The sequence below is a fragment of the Bombyx mori genome, chromosome 20 (genome assembly GCF_030269925.1).
Source record: "Bombyx mori chromosome 20, ASM3026992v2".
NCBI lineage: Eukaryota > Metazoa > Arthropoda > Insecta > Lepidoptera > Bombycidae > Bombyx > Bombyx mori.
Genome location: NC_085126.1, coordinates 8,197,837 through 8,215,788, shown reverse-complemented (window position 1 = coordinate 8,215,788; position 17,952 = coordinate 8,197,837). Strand labels below are relative to the sequence as shown.

Below are 17,952 nucleotides of genomic sequence, written 5' to 3'. Positions count from 1 at the left end.
TGAAGCAACCATTCCATTCGGAAGTTGGGGTCTCCAAAATGGCCGTTTTGAAGGCGTCCACAGCTTCTTCAGGTGATGAAAATCTCTGTCCACGCAATTTATTCTTTATTTTAGGGAAAGTATAGAAATCATTAGGGCTTAGGTCGGGGCTGTACGGCGGATGGTCTAATAATTCTATGTTTTTTTGCTCTAAAAACTCTTTTGTTCTGTGCGCGGTGTGAGAACTCGCATTGTCGTGATGGAGGATGATGCGGCGGTTGCAGTTTTCTTTACGGAGTTCAGAAACGACCTGTGGCAAACAAATGCTAGCATACCATTCTGCATTAACCGTTCTTTGTCCCTCAAGAGGAATAGTCGTAACATGGCCGGTTTTGGAGACAAACGTGGCCACCATTTTCGAACACCCAAACTCGTGACTGGTTTTTTGTTTCGGGTTCGTACTGTTATACGGAATTGGAAAAATATCTTTTTAATAAAGATTTTATTGACGAAATGAATATAATATAAAGATTTCACGACGATTAATGACGGCAACCGTGCCGTGTGGAATTAGGAATAGGACTGACTGGATAGGGAGGGGATTGTTCACTAATAAAGGATCATAACTGCTGATGCTATTCGGGAAAGGTGATGATGAAAGGAAAGCTAGGAACCAGAGGGCATCATAACAGCCCCCCGACCATGACTAAACTTACACCCTTAATGGTGAAGTTTATGCATGGATGCGGATTCTAGGATTACTAGAGGTAGGAGGTGATTCTCGATCTGGAGAGGCGATCGAGTTATGGGAAGGGTTGAATCTAGAAGGGATGCAACGGTTGCTGATCTTATAAAGTTTATAAACTAAAGCTAGACTTAGAACTATTACAATAGTGTATACAATTAGAGATAATGAATTATAATGATTATCGTCACTTATAAGTACTTGAGGTTTTTCAATGATCTTGTTAAGCTTACTGTTAAGGGTTTCAAAGTTGTCTTTATAGGTAATTAATGAATCGAGGCTAGTATGTTTGAGATGAGTTCTAGGGAAGGGCACGGCTGAATTAGAACTATTTAGAAGGTTTGAATGGTATCTGATAATGTCGAAGTCGCTGGTAATGTGGCTTATTTTTATTTTAACGTTCTTTCTAGATGGTATTTGGATACCATTGCAATATCCTATACAGCCGTGCGGGATCTCAGCAATTCCGGTGCCACAAATATTAGTTTCGTAAATATTTTTATCAGGACAATCGATTGACAACTTTGCAGCCTTTGACATTACAAATATCCATTTGTTTCCGCTTAGTTCCTGCCATACTTCAATATTTATTTTGATTGTTTCCATCTGCAGTTTTCCATTGTTTTTCCTCAGTACATCATGAAGCTCCTCCAGAGTAGTAGTTAAGATATTAACAATCTGTGATATTGTCTTACCAGTATTACTCATTATGCGTTTCTTCTCAATATGTTCGAAGAATTGTGAGTCAAATCTATGTATTCTAGATCCACTGAAACAAGGCACTGTCACCACTTGATTGTACACACCTGACAACAGACCAGTTTGATTTGCGCATGACATCTTGGAGTAATATCTAACAACAGGCAAATTTATCTTTGTTACTACGTTAGTACTTCCTTGTTTTCTAAAACATGTCCCCATCTCCTCTCTTGTAAACCACCTGGAAACATTGGTAATCTGTGCTAAAACTGAAAGGTCCTCCTTATAAGTCCCGAAAATGCTATGAAACACTACTTGTGATGCTTTTTCCTCTTCCATTTCTCCGCACACTGTGAATTTGATGTTAAGCTCCGTTGCTCTGTTATAGGCATACCATCCACCTGCTCCAGTGGTGCTGAAAAAGTCTGAGAATTTTTTATCATCTTCTTCATTTCTTCAAACTGCGGCACATACAGTAAGAGGGAAGAACATTCTTGTTGCCTGTCGAGCAGTAGTGACCATCAATATTTCTGCAATCAAAGTTGTTACAGTTGAAAGTTCAGATGCTTGTTTTGTTGTTTTAGTGAGTGAATTAAATCATCAATACATGGTACATGGGACATTGCCCTCTTCACTGCGGCTGCATATTTCTTTCTATAGATACCATCACTTCTTAGCATACATAGCCATGCTGTCATTGCTCCCAAACTCTGAACTATTGATGATCTCCTTTCAGGTGGGAATGAAGTGCCCTCTAGCAATACATGGTGAGCTCCAGAGAGACCGTATTTGGATACTGGAAAACTCTTGTGTACCCCGTCCTGCTTGGTAATGGGCATGTTATTATGGCCTAATCGTAGTTCGTTGGTCCTTAATGCATAAGCAGCAAACATGTCAACATATGGTCCCATTGTCCCATACCAATTTGTGTTATCAGTGGTAGAAAAATCTTTATACTCTAGCCCGTTCCCTTTGAGGATTTCGACCCATTTGTCCTTGATGAATTTGTTATCAACTAAATAGTCATTTCCTCTGAAATGGATGTTAAATGAAGTGGTGGCTGTCTTCTTGATCATGTTTGTGCTGGTGTTCTTCACTTCTTGTCTACAAACATTGTGGATGGTGAATATTATGCTCACTATATGATTGCCAACTGTTATATTTCTTTGAGCGTCTACATGCAACTGGTCTCTGTCATCATCAACATCCATTTGATGTTTGTCTCTTCCTTTTCCTTTAGTGGTGGGCCCAAATACTTTGCTCAGAATCGAATAATAGGCTTCAACTATAGACTTCATACATTTATATTTGCGTGCAGCATCCAGGTCTATACGTGGTTTCTTAGCATCTTCAATTCTCATGTGGGTGACCGGGTGGGTCTACGATCACATCTTCATAAGCCCTCTTTATTCCTGAAGTAGTAGGGTTTGATGTCATTTTTTCGAAATGTGGTTGAAGTTATTAATAAAAAAATTATATAAAGAAAGGATCTGTTCATACTTTTATTTCACTTTTAATATTTGTTTTGCACTTTTGAATTTGAGTATTCTTTTACACTTTCGTTTTTCACTTCACTTTGATGATTTCTGGTTTGGAGGATACCGAGGACCTTTTGTTTTGACCCCTTTACGCTGCCACCAATTTGTTATATGGAATTGGAAAAATATCTTTTTAAAAAAGATTTTATTGACGAAATGAATATAATATAAAGATTTCACGACGATAAATGACGGCAACCGTGCCGTGTGGAATTAGGAATAGGACTGACTGGATAGGGAGGGGATTGTACACTAATAAAGGATCATAACTGCTGATGCTATTCGGCAAAGGTGATGATGAAAGGAAAGCCAGGAACCAGAGGGCATCATAACAGTACGCGTATATCCAGGATTCGTCACCTGATACAATGTTGTATACAGCATTTGAGGATCCTGCGTGGAATCTTTCGAGAGTTCTGACGCATCAAGTAACGCGAGCCGCTTTTTGCTCTTCACAGAGCGAATGCGGTATCCATCGGGAAAACAACTTTTTTACACCTAATTGTTCATGCAAGATTATTTGTATTTGACTCATGCCAATGTCTAAAGTTGCCTAAATTTCGCGGTATGTCACATGTCGATCTTCCTCAATCAGCTTACGCACAGCATCAACGTTTTCTTGGGTGACTGCAGTTTTTGGACGACCTTGACGGGGATCATCACTGAGCTTGACACGTCCACGTTGAAACTCAGCAAACCAGTGATAAATTGTGGTTTTGGATGGGGCTTCATCACCAAATGCAGAAATCATCCGGTCAACACACTGTTTTTGTGTTAAACCACTTCGAAAGTCATAATAAATCATCGCTCTTGAATTTTCTCGAGTCAATTCCATTTTCTCAACGACTAAACAAGTTTGACAAAACCTCGTGACAAGACCGAGAATCTTTTTTAAAATAAATAAATGGTATTCGATTTTTAAAACCAAGGAGTTTTCAATTAAAAAGATTTTAATATGACAGGAACAGTGGAAATATTCCATTCCCGATACTTTTAGTGCAGCCCTGTTCAGACTTCGATGTCGGAGACTTTATGGGGTTAAAATACAATCAATTTCATGGACAAATCAGCCATTAAATATTTTTTTATCCAACTATTAAAAAATGGCAGCCCTTTAAAAACTTTTGTAAATAAAAAAAAAAACAATGTGCTAACCTATCCGTTTTTTATTTATTTAGAATAATACAGGATATTTGCCAAAAATGCACATTAAAATCTTATCTCTAAACTAGATAGTTTAGGAGCTATGACAGTATAAACATAGCCACTTCAAAAGCATGTTTTTCCTGAGAAATTAAATAAAAAATAATTTATAATTATTGATAGGATTGCATTTAATTTGGCAAAAAACTTACAGAAACTGTTCGAAGTGACCTCATCGCCTCTGCAGATATGCTGTTGCTCTTATTGCGACATGTTGCGTAGAGCGCTGGATCATCGCCCTGTCTTCTTTTAATTAATTCCCTGTTCGAATGATGTTTGCGATTAACTCTTCTCTTGTATTAGGCACGTTTACGTATACTTTTTGTTTCATTGTGCCCCACAGAAAAAAATCGAGGGGCTTTAAATCCGGCGAGCGTGGCGGCCATGCGATTGTTCCACCGCGCCCAACCCACGGCGAATACTGCGCGTTTAAATGATTTCGGACAAGTAGTGCAAAATGTGCGGGAGCACCATCCAGTTGCAGAATCATTCTGTTTCTGTAGGCCAATGGTAACTCTAATAGAGCATAAAAAAAGTCCGTTTCCAGGAAATTCAGAAACCTTGGACCATTCATTGTTTCTGGTAAAATGATTGGTCCAACAAGGACATCGTTAATCAGTCCTGTCCAAACATTGACCGAAAATTGGTGCTGAAAAGAACTTGATCGGATTGCATGTGGATTTTCTTGAAGCCACAGATGTTCATTGCGGTGGTTCGTATACCCTGATCTTGTGAAAGTGGTCTCATATAATTCTTTTTAAAAAATTTGGATTAGATCGCGTTTTTCTTAAAATCCACGAACAAAAAACTTCTCTTCTTGTATAGTCAGGTTCCAGTATTTCTTGTACCCTACGAAAATGGTAAGGATGCAGTCCTTCTCTTTTTAAAACTTTCCACACCGTCCATTTAGTTAAATTTAGCCGACTGGCTATGAGCCTGATGCTCTTGAGTAATTAGTCGCAATATTTTTTTGCTCATCTTGGGGCGACAAAACACGAGTACGTTCGTTAGCGCGTCTTCTTATTCCATTTTCGGCAAGTCGCAAATGAATTCTAATGAAAGTGCGAGCATTCGCCTAGTGGGAAATCTGCGTGCATATTCTGTAACAGCTCTATTTGCATTCCCGTTACACAATCCATACACAAAATGGATGTCAGCGATGTGCTGGTTTGAGTACTCCTTCATTTTAATGCACGACAATCAATAGTTAGTCCAAAAACAAAATGGACAGATTGGTCCGGCGTGCTGTCCATGGAATTCGCAACATCCGTCTCCAACACATTTCAAAAGCGTCGATCTTTGCTCTCTCACTTCGTCTTATCGTTCAGGATTCGGCGACATAAAGAAAAATTGAGAAGACCAATGTACGTACCAGCCTCACTTTGGTTTTGCGGGATATATTGCGGTCTTTCCATATCCTAGTGAGCTTAGTTATAGCTCCTTTCGACATTTGGGTTCTTCTAGCTATCTCCTTTTCGCTGCCACCCTCGCCACAAAGAAGAGAGCCAAGATAAACGAACTGGTCTACAAATTCCAAGTCATGCAGTTCATTAGAGCGAATAAGCATACCGGGTCTGTCCACCATCAATACCTTGGTCTTCACCTTATTAATGGTTAGGCCAACTAATTCACTCTCCTCCGCCACCCTAGTAAAGAGTTGGGCTAGTTCTTGCTCGGATGATGCGAACAGTGTGGTGTCATCTGCATAACGGAGGTTGCTGATTTTCCTGCCGCCAATGGATACTCCACCCTCCCAGCCATCCAGACTCGTCTCATAATGTATTCCCCGTTTATGTTGTATATTATATTCTAGATATTTTCAAATACCAAAGCATTCTCCAGAAAACACCGTTGTTTCGGGGGGTAGTTTTATTTTTTAGTGAATATTGCTGATGATAAACAGCTACTCCAACTGTGCCAAAGAATGCGTGTTTAGACGCATCAGAGTAGATATAGTGCCAGTCTGCCCAATCTCTATCCATTACAAATTTTATATCAGTGTTACGTTTTGGTTGTTCTTCAAGATTTCAAAATTAAAATTAATTTTAGGAACATTGACAAGTGTTTCGTAGCTGACGGAAAAAATAGGGAGAAACTGTGAGCGATGAGTAGGAGCTTGTAATGAAATAAATAACTAAGCACGATGGAGCTTTATGGGACCAATACGAATAACATTCAACTTTTACTGACATTTTTTGTAGTTTGTGATAGAGATAGATTTATCACATAAAAACTCGAAAATCAAATACAATACAAGCTACTTGGTTATTAGAGACAGCTAATAGTTTACATTCTAATTTTAACTTGCGAGAAATTTATTTTTCTGTTTGGTGTTTGGTTAAGTTTACTTTTAATTCATCTGTTGAGATAAGAGGTGTTTTTGTACTGATGACAGAGGTCACATTGATCTTTTTTTGGTATAGAAATCCTATTTTCAAATTAGTGTTAACAATATCACTGTTAACACTAATTTGAAAATTGGATAGGACTGTCTTATTGTTTGTACTCCAACATTATAATTATTATTGGCACTTCATTCAACACACAGCTTAAACATTTTTGCAAAAGATAAAGAAGGATCTAAATAATTTTACGCGTACGTTTTCATACGTAATGAGACTCGACAGGTGTAAGGCTACGTGCGCACAGACAGGTGGCTTGCTTAGCGCCTAGAGCTTAGTGACTTATAATCTAGTTACTGCTAGGATACAAGGTGGCCGCACTGAGATGTGGTCTGCGTGGTGGGTTGCTAGGTGCCTTGGTCATTTGCTTTTAGGCATGTTGATAAGATGTCGCATTAAAAAATAGCTCTTAATCTTTATCTTTTATCCGTCATGTTGGGTTAACGGCATAAATAAGTCACGGTCAAGTCATGGCGAGTTTAATGTTCTGTATAAACAATTGCGTAAATTTGATGAAAAATTGTACGAATATCTGCGTATGACCAGAGAAACATTTGATTTACTTCTCTATAAGGTTCAAGGAAAATTAACTCATTTAGATACCCATTTAAGAAAAAGCATATCAGCCGAAGAACGACTAGTCGTTACATTGAGGTAAGTGAATCTTTAAGGGCTTACATAATATTATATTTATTTATTTAAAAAACAATTCTTCATTGAATTATTTGTAATTGTTTGTGCGCCTAGGGGGCGCGCGGGGTATGTGGGACTTGACAATCTGCAAGGTGTTGGGAGCAGAACGTGGGCCCAAGGATGTTTTCAGGGCCCTACCCACTAAACGACTCCCCTGCACTCTTCGCCCGAGCGTTCGATCCCTTCCGAGGTCAGAACCCGGATGAGAGAAGGAGGCTACCGCGGTCAGCACTACAACCAGACGGCAGCTCACCCCAAGGACGCCCGGCCGACGGAGCCTTCGAGGCGAATTGAAAGCTCTGAAAGGTCGCCCGTCTCGGTACGGCAGCCCGTCAGGCCGCCCAGATAGTACTGCTAGTGTCTCGGAATACCCTGCTGGACCAGAACCAGCCTGCCGGGTCGGGACGCGATACACCGCCAACCAGTTGCTCTATTAACCGGGGGAAGCCGCCACCTACAGGGACCGGGATTTGCAGGCGTAATCCCTCCGGCCCCCGGCTCGACGGCGACGGATCGACGCGGAAAGGAAAGAGCTCTAACTTTTTTGATTCTTTTGCCCTTATGTGTGTGATTTGTTGACCATTTTTATTTCCAATCAAGACACTTCTGCAAATTTTAAAATTTTTTACAACATATTTCAAACTTTCGGTAAGAACCCAGGCACACACATATGTCCTTTGCCCCAGCATCCTGACTTTCATTAATATCTTCAGAAAATTTTTCTCTTAAGTGATGATCTCTGGTTCTTTAGATGCGGTCAGATTATGTTTTTCTGTAACAAAAAAATCTAAAGTTTGTAAACAATCATTTTTATCCGTTTCGCAATTGGCATGGGTTGAGTGGGTAGAGTTATAGCTATTTAATAACAAGGTCTTAAAAGCACCTTCAAAAGCTACACAATTTGAGGCACCATCACATTTCTTGCTCCGAAACTTCTAACATTCCCAAAAAGTTTTCGACTGGGTCCTGATTAAAGTGCCTAGTTAACATACAGTCAAAAGAATATTTTTGGGATATAATTTTCCAGAGAGATTGCATACCCTCGATTGTCTTTACAATTTTTTTACAATTATAACGTTATAACAAACTTAATAGAGTTTAAGGTTTATATGGCTTTTTGCCAAAGCTGATGATGGGTTGAAAATCTTTTAACAGGCCCTTTATGTACTTTTCCATTGGGTACATGAAAAGTGTTAGTTAACATTTAAGCTGTCAAATAATTTATCATTAATAAAACAGTTGGAATTACATTCCTGCATTCCTGTGGCAAATTTCCTCTGGTTGTTAAATGCTCAGTGGCTACGGCCACACTAACTGAACAGTTGCATTGCTACCTTCACGCACATCGTTTTTTATTTTATCATGATTAACATGCTCCTCTGTTAATATTTCTGAAGACATCTTAACCCTCCATAGGATTTGTCAGCCTCATACAGCATTTGGAAATATTCCCACCTCACTTTTTTAATTTTGCCTTCATGTTCATTGTCTTTATAATACATATAAATAGTATTTATGGTGTTCCATAAAGAAAAGACGAAATTGCGTTTCTCGGAAAAAACGACAAGTTTTTTATTTACAAATTTTCACTGTATCTTGTACAAAAACGTTTATAACAAACAATACTGACCTGAAAAAACAACAAGAAACAACATTTAATGCCCTTTTAATTATTTAATTATTATTTCAATAATTCCTTATCACACACAAAACTTTCTTTCACAACGTTCATTTAACCGAAAAATATTTAAAGCCTAACCTCTAAACAATTGTCAATTGCCATATGACAGAGTGACAGCTGAGGGTTTATATCTAGTCTTGCCATAAATACTGAGAAAAAACAAAAAAAATCTATTGCAAATAACATTTATTACTTTTACAGTGTGTTAGTTTAATACATCAATATAAAACAATTTAAAGTATAAACAGCTTATTCGAAGTGGCCTCCATTGGCTGCAATACAGTCCTTTAAACGTTGAGGCCAGTTATCAATAGAAGCACGCACTCTTTCCATGGGAAAAATTTTCACTGCCAATCGTACGGATTGCTTTAGGGACTCCAAATTATCATGGCGTTTAGAGCAAGCCGTACTCTCTAAAACTGACCATAAATCATAATCCAGCGGATTAAGATCGGGACTAGACGACGGCCAGTCTTCAGCTCTGATGAAGTCCGAAACGTTCGTTTCCAACCAAGACTGCGTAGACCGAGCTTTATGACCTGGCGCCGAGTCGTCATTTTTGAGTTTTGAAGTCATCATGGCCTAAAGGATAAGACCTCCGGTGCATTCGTATGACGCGATGCACCGGTGTTCGAATCCGGCAGGCGGGTACCAATTTTTGTAATGAAATATGTACTCAACAAATGTTCACGACTGACTTCCACGGTGAAGGAATAACATCGTGTAATAAAAACCAAACCCGCAAAATTATAATTTGCGAAATCACTGGTGGTAGGACCTCTTGGGAGTCCGCACGGGTAGGTACCACCACCCCGCCTATTTCCGCCGTGAAGCAGTAATGCGTTTCGGTTCGAAGGGTGGGGTAGCCGTTGTAACTATAGTGAGACCTTAGAAATTATATCTCGAGGTGGGGGGCGCATTAACGTTGTAGATGTCTATGGGCTCCAGTAACCACTTAACATCAGGTGGGCTGTGAGCTCGTCCATCCATCTAAGCAATAAAAAAAAAAAGTCTTGCTGGAAGGACCATTCTTTATTATTGAACATGGTGTTGTTAAGGGGCTTCACTATCTTCTCAAGAATGGTATCTTGATACACTTGTGCCGATGTTTTGATACCTTTTTCACAAAAGTATGGCTCAGTCACTCCTTCATAGCTAATACCCCAACAAACCATCACTGAAGTCGGATAGTGCCCACGTTTCACTCTGTCGACTAATTGGGAAGCTTCCATAGAGCTTTGAGCATAAATACGGTCATTTTGTTTGTTAAAAGGTTGCTCAATTGTAAAAAAATTCTTATCCGTAAATAATTTTTTTCTATGACCTCCCTTTGCGTGCCGCGTCAGTAGTTATCGACGCTAGTAAAAAAATAACCAGGACAACATTGAATATCATTTGGATCTTCTTTTGTAGAGTGTTAATGATAGCACTTTTTCTTCTAATAGAAATCTCCTGCCAGACGTTTTTTTGACATCGTGCGAAAGTACATATTAGAGTCATATTTTTGACAATTCTTTTAAATGCAAATTCGTCAGTCATCTTTTCAGCATTTGCTAATCTTTTTCTAAATTTATCTTCTCTTTTTCGAAGAGTTTTCACTCTTTTCCTTAATTGTTTGATTAGCCTTTGGTACATATTATATTTTCGCAAGGATAAACGATTGTTCTGTTTCATTGTATCTTGAACTAAAAAAAATATATATTAATACTGAGAATGTATAATAACTCTATATACCTAAGAATACCTAAGAATGTGTAATTACTTTAAAAGTGATTAAAATTTGTTTCTTCATGGACCCCAGCTTACAGTTGTAAAACCTACATCAATTATGCCTGTCTCATGGTCCGTGAAATCCCAGGATATATTTCTGGATCTGGCAGTATTGTTGAGCTTCTCTGTTTAAATATTCTCTGTGGCAGCACAGAATCTGGAAATGTGCCAGCTAAATGACGACAGGCTCGCCGCCTATTACTTGGAGCAAAAACATACTTGGCGGGATCACATGAAAGGAACTAAAAATAATGGTTATCTTGAGTACTTCGAGCTCTTTTGAGCTGAAGGTTTGTACCTTTCCGTGAAGCCCAATAAAATGAAATTGTAAATTTGTCTTCAATTCAAAGGAAATATTGCGCAAAGTAGCAGTTCTTGGATTTTATGTTGTCATTATAAATTATTTTTGTAAATATTGTTGATGGTAAGTATTAATTTGCAGTTCGTTTATGCAGAATTGGCTCTTTGCGCAATACTTGTTCGCATAAAGCTTTTCCTGGTTTTTTTTTCATTTTTATAAATTGTTTTAGATGTCGCATTGTTGCTTCAACCTCATCGCTACTCCATTTGTTGTGAGTTTTCTTTCGTCTTATTGGTTTTGGTACAATCATCAAATTCATCGGTAAGTAATTCTGTTTTCTTTTTTGAATACTTTGTGCGTTTGAGTGCAATGCCAAAGAAACAATGGTCAAATGACTTTGGTAATTTTATTACTCGGACAGCGCTTCTTGCGAGGTGTTGTAAGCCTAGGTACAAGAGTCGTGTGATGGACAAGAGGTCGCTGATGTTGACGCTTCTGGGATCTGTATTTCCAACGCAGAACTTCCTTTAATTTTTTTTAATTCATTTTGATACTCCTGTTTTTTTCACAAATTCTTTTAAGAACATTGTCGATCAGAATAATGTAAGATTTGTTCTTCTTTTCCCCACAACTGTAACGTTTCCGCAGTGTGTAGCAACAATGTCTCTACGTTGCATTTGACGTTCATTTAAATTTTTAATATTGGACTGAGTATCGATCCTGCGGCGATTAGTGTTCCTACGACGTTTGTCCGTCTACTCTTTGAAAAACTTGCCAAGCCTACGGAGTTATAAAAATTGTCCATGTATAGACAATGGCCTTTATCTAGGTAACCTTCTGACAACTTCAGTACAACTTTGGAAATTACAGTTTGTTCTGCATTTAGACTTTTTCCCGCATGTATTACAAAATTTAATAGGTTACCTGTTTCTGCTTCACACAGCACATATGTTTTAATACCAAATCTTGGTGCTTTTGTCCCTATACACTGTATCCAAGATATATGCCCTTTCCATAACAAAAGAAACTCATCTATGCTAATGGCTTTGCGGGGGAGATATATTTCAGTGAATTTTTTATTACAGTGCTCGACGATTGGAACTATGTTATATATTATTCGCTCCCACCCGTGAATAGAGTCTATGAGATATTCATTGTCAGTGAAGTGTAAAAAAACCTAGTTGTAAAAGAAATTTATTTTTACTCATAATTTTTCTAAAGCATGGCATACCTACTCCTCCTGTCGTCCAATATTTATCGAGCCTCTCTCTGTTACATACTGACATGTAAATTAATATAGAGAAAAATTTATATAACTCTTCTAACATAGTCTCATCGCAATCGTAAAGACGCGATCCACTAGTGATGCTTTCTTCATTTGCACCAGCTACAATTTGCCAAGCATATTTATTAGTTTCATCTACTAACATTTTAATTATTTGTCGATCCACAAATAGCTTTAAATATATTTACGAGGGAAGTTTCCTGAATGGTGAGGCCAGATTGCTCTTTATAAGACTCTTCAACACCAGTGAACTCGTCAAAATGTTCGTATCAAGTTCATGGCACCCTTTCAGTAATTCAACATCAGGCACTATTTCTTCTTCCCTAGACTTCCTCCCCCTCTAAAATCCGACGTAGATCGTTATCACCATAGTCTTCCCATTCATCAATTTCGCTACCCGAATATACCGCTCAGGCTTCAGCTAATGAAGACGGTAAAATATCCATCATCACGCATCTAGATTAAAAGGAAAAATTTTAATAAAAATTTATGGGTTATTTTAATATTTAAAAACTGTTAACAATTGACTAACCGAAGTGAAAGGTGAATCCTCTTTTTCATTAATGTCTAGCCTTCTGGGCTCTAACTCCTCATTTACTGAATTTTGCAGAGCCAAAAACAAGATTGATTCGGAACGGAATTCTATTTCGGCAAAATATAATACAATAATAACATAAAAATATTGAATTGTTTACAAATTTGTGTTTAAAACAAATAAATAAGTAGAATTTAGCATTGAAACAACTTGTTGGGTTTTATATAAAAAAACATATTTAATAAGTTCAAGCCACTGACTATACAGCGTACAATTGGCATGCATCACTCTGGTAATGGTCGTAAATAGCAAACATACAGCTTGGACACCAAAATCTTCTTCTCAGTCGGACACTCTTGTCAGAGTGGTCGTGGTTGCGTTGACGCTGTATGTGCAGTAGGACCTGTTAGGTCGCCCATGCTCCCGACAACCGTCCTCCAGGCAATGCGCTTCCAGGTCTGGCGGTTCGAAGCGTTACGAGTACATTCGACCATAGTGGACTCAGTTGCCTTCTTTATTAGGTCAGTCCAGCGGGTCGGTGAGCGGCCGCGTGATCTTCTGCCTTCCACCTGGCCCTGGACTACCAGTCTCTCCATCGAGTGCTCTTTTCTGGAGATGTGACCAAAGAATTTTAAAACCCTCAGTTGCACTGTTGACGAAAGTTGGTCTTTGATAGCGAGTTCTTTGAGGATGGATGCATTGGTGCGGAATGCCATCCATGGGATCTTCAGGAGGAGTCTCCAGCACCACATCTCCAGTGCATCGATTTTACGGCGATCCTGCAATCTTAGAGACCAGGTTTCGGCTCCATAGAGAAAGATTGGAAACACAAGACATTTCATCAATCTGACCTTAGTCTTCTTGGTAATCCTCCTATCCTTCCAAATCTTTCCCAGCCGTTCCACTGCTGACCTGGTAATGGCGCATCGTCGTCTGATCTCTTCACCACATCCTCCAGTGCTTGAGATAGCAGAGCCGAGGTAGATGTAGGTCTGTACAACTTCGCAATTACCTATGTTTTGTACATTGGTTCCATTTTGTTCAGCCCGGTCTACTATCATCATCTTACCACCAAACCAAAATAGTTTCGTATTAAACAGTGCTATTTACGAGGGCGGCACTGAAAATTTCGGGAATTAACGAAGTGACACAACATTACTATTTAAACATGTATTTATTGCTGTTCGAAGTTGACGGGGATCATCACTGAGCTTGACAGGTCCACGTTGAAACTCAGCAAACCAGCGATAAATTATGGTTTTGGATGGGGCTTCATCACCAAATGCAGAAATCATGCGGTCAACACACTGTTTTTGTGTTAAACCACTTCGAAAGTCATAATAAATCATCGCTCTTGAATTTTCTCGAGTCAATTCCCTTTTCTCAACGACTAAACAAGTTTGACAAAACCTCGTGACAAGACCAAGAATCTTTTTTTAAATAAATAAATGGTATTCGATTTTTAAAACCAAGGAGTTTTCAATTAAAAAGATTTTAATATGACAGGAACAGTGGAAATATTCCATTCCCGACACTCTTAGTGCAGCCTAGTACGATCATTAATTTTCACGAAGTGCGTTTCCTTCCATGGTCATTTTAAATCGTAAATGCACAAACGGTAGTCTTCTTTGTATAGATAGTTATATCAACATCTAAGAAAGCAACCATTGCTTATAACCTATAAAAAATCGATAAAATACTAACAATATACTCATAGACTGCTTAGAAATAGAGGTACAAATGCCTTCAAAGGCCTTGCATCAGTCACTGACATGGTCAGAATATAAAAAGGCGAATACTATTAAGTATCTTGTATCCTGCACTCCCAACGGTTTAGTAAATTATATTTCACCTGGTTTTGGAAGTAGAATCACAGACACATGTTTAGTGGAATCTTGTGACTTAATAAAGTGTTTGCAATCGGCCATGTGTATGATGGCTGACAGGGGTTTTAAGCGTGTAGAGCAATAGTTACGCAGAGAGAGAGAGTGCAACTAGCAAGACCTCCAAGTGTTACAACGGGGGCAAAACTTTCTAGGGAAACCAAACAAATTGCAAGTTGTTAAGGCCACACGCATGTCTGTGGCCTTAACATGTTTAATTCTCTCAATCGCCGAATCACTCCCTCTACATGGATCCTCAAACTAGCAATTTGTTTGATCACAATCTTATCAAAGTACTTGATGATGTTATTACCATTACTCGTGATTAAATAATTTGCATGACTCTTTGATTTAATAAAACTATAGATTAATTTAAAACACACAGTTGCAAGTTCAACTTTGATATAGTATAGGGTACACATTGTCTTTCCATCAAGAAATTAGCACTTTGACAAAATCAGATACATATTGTGTATCAAATTTAACTTCTATTATATTAACATTTTTATTTTCACTATATTTGTAATCAGCTACGCAGTAATAGCTAAAAGCGACTGTAAAGCTGCGTATCGACTACGCGCTCCCGGCGCGCGTGCCATGAATAACCGCGCCGAGAGTACGTTCCGCGTAACGCGTGCCAAACTTTTGAAGTATATCAACAATAGCGCGCCTGGCGCGCGTGGCAACCGTTCCAGTGCTTGTGTGTGCAGAGATATGCAGTTCGAAATGGTAGAAGACACAATAAAAAACTTCACAAGAATGTCGACAGAAGATTTCTATTACTTGAAAAAATTGACACCCGGTTTCGCGAAGCTATTACAGTGACTGAAAGGCTGACTATAACTTTGAGATTTCTTGCCACTGGAGACTCGTATACAAGCTGCAGTACTATATCTAGGATAGCCCCAGAGGTTTGTGATGCTATCAGTGAGGTTTTAAAAGATTGGGTAAAGGTAAGTGAAACACGCAATATTATTATTATTAAATTAATTAGTATTATATTTATTTAACTTTTTTAAATTAAATTATTTTGAGTTGACGTACTGGCCAAAGAATCATTGTTTGAATTTGAGAGATTTTGAGGTTCTTGTGTTGTGTTTGCCTAAATCGGCTTCAAAAATAATATTATTTATTGCCTGTTTGACATATACTAGAGTATGGCTGTCATATTTTCTTAATTCATTTCCTATGTGCTGGCCATAACTGAAATATGAATCAGTGACTTGAGACGTTTCAGTTAAAATTTTAAACGCTTCTGTCAACATTTTATCGTCCTCATCTTCCAGCTTCCTTTTCTTCGGGGTCATTTTTTGTTGTTTTTCGGTGCTTTTTAACAGAATCTTTTTTTAATTTTTTTATTGCTTAGATGTTTGGACGAACTCACAGCCCACCTGGTGTTAAGTGGTTACTGGAGCCCATAGGCATCTACAACGTAAATACGCCACCCACCTTGAGATATAAGTTCTAAGGTCTCAGTATAGTTACAACGGTTGCCCCACCCTTCAAACCGAAACGCATTACTGCTTCACGGCAGAAATAGGCCGGGCGGTGGTACCTACCCGCGCCGACTCACAAGAGGTCCTACCACCAGTAATTACGCAAATTATAATTTTGCGGGTTTCACTTTTATTACACGATGTTATTCCTTCACCGTGGAAGTCAATCGTGAACATTTGTTAAGTATGTATTTCATTAGAAAAATTGGTACCCGCCTGCGAGATTCGAACACCGGTGCATCGCTTCAACACGAATGCACCGAACGTCTTATCGTTTAGGCAACGACGACTTCAAAAGAATCATTAAATTGTTCTTGTGTATTACACTCTTCTGAAGTTTTTTGCATTTATTTTACATTGTATTTTATAATTATTTGTAATTTTACAGATCCCCACATCCGAGAAAGAATGGTTGGAAATTGCTGAAGAATTTCAAGAAAAATGGGTTTTTCCTTATGCTATAGCTGCCATGGATGGAAAATACGTAATGATACAAGCACCTGGTAACAGCGGCACGGAATATCATAACTACAAACACTTTTCTAGTATCGTACTGTTTGCTCTCGTAGATGCGGACTACTGTTTTAAATACGTTAACATTGGTTCCCAGGGGAAACTTTCGGACTGGGGGATCTTTAAACACACTTCATTATACAAGAGACTCGAAGAAAAGTCCATGAAAATACCTCAGCCATCGATACTTCAAATACCATATACCCTCAAATTTCCATACGTTATTCTGGCAGACAAAGCATTTGCACTAAACGAATACACAAAAAGCCAGAGAGGGGGTCTCTAGAAAGAATATTCAACTATCGTCTGTCAAGAGGATGTAGAGTAGTGGAAAATGCTTTCGGATTAGCAAGCTCGGTTTTCAGGGTTTTAAGGAAACCTATGTTACTATCACCCAGTAAAGCTACAAAAGTAGTTTTAGCTGTTGTACATTTGCACAATTTTTTGCGAAAGAGGTCTAGCCAGAAATACACACCACATGGATCTTTAGATACGGATACAGAAACAGGAATCACACCAGGTAGTTGGAGAAATGAGGGTGAACATTCATCACTACTCCCTCTCACTAATGCGCCACGTAGAAGTGGGAGTGACGCAAAGGAAATACGTTTACATCTCGCTCAACATTTTGCAACCAACGGAGCAATACCTTGGCAAACTACATATTAAAATTGGTAACATTATTTACCTGCGTATCGCCTGCTGTATCGTTTGACTCATTATTCCCATTGTATTGCAAAGTGTCTATTGTAACATTTGGTGTACACTTGTCTAGCATGAAGTTGAAGTCATCAAATCCAAACCATTTTGATACGTAAATACTATTCCGACCTGTGAACAATCAACCAATAAAATATTTAAAATGTATGTGAATTTTTATTTATGTCTTCTAACCTTCTTACAAAGTTTAGTTAGTCCTAGTTTAGTTAATTTCTCCGTAAAATCACCATGCAAATACATGTTAATTTTTATATAAAACTGTCTTTTTGAGTTTATTAACAGGGGTAATAAAAAAATCTGTAAAATAATTACCAAAGCCAGTAATTGGACTTTTAGATATTCTCCATTTTTCTCTTCTGTACGATGATAGGAGCACAGTCATTTTTTTCTTTAACTCCGGCACAGGGACTCCCGTTTCACTACTGATTTCTCCAAGCATCTTCTCTCAGCGATTTGTTGTGATACGAAGAACTTTTGCTATTCCACAGCAGTTCTTTTGTACCATACAG

At 38.4% G+C, this 17,952-nt stretch overlaps 1 protein-coding gene and 1 long non-coding RNA gene across 2 annotated transcripts in view; both read left to right on the top strand.

The window, feature by feature from the left end:
• LOC105841794 (putative nuclease HARBI1) overlaps positions 1 to 17,952 on the top strand; it is a 66,898-nt gene that overhangs the window by 16,149 nt on the left and 32,797 nt on the right. The window lies entirely within an intron of this gene.
• Positions 14,758 to 17,590, top strand: LOC101740007 (uncharacterized). The gene is made up of 3 exons (XM_012691298.2): positions 14,758 to 14,790; positions 15,380 to 15,667; positions 16,599 to 17,590. The coding sequence occupies exons 1-3, from the start codon at positions 14,758 to 14,760 to the stop codon at positions 17,007 to 17,009; spliced, it is 732 nt and encodes a 243-aa protein (XP_012546752.1). The 3' UTR covers positions 17,010 to 17,590.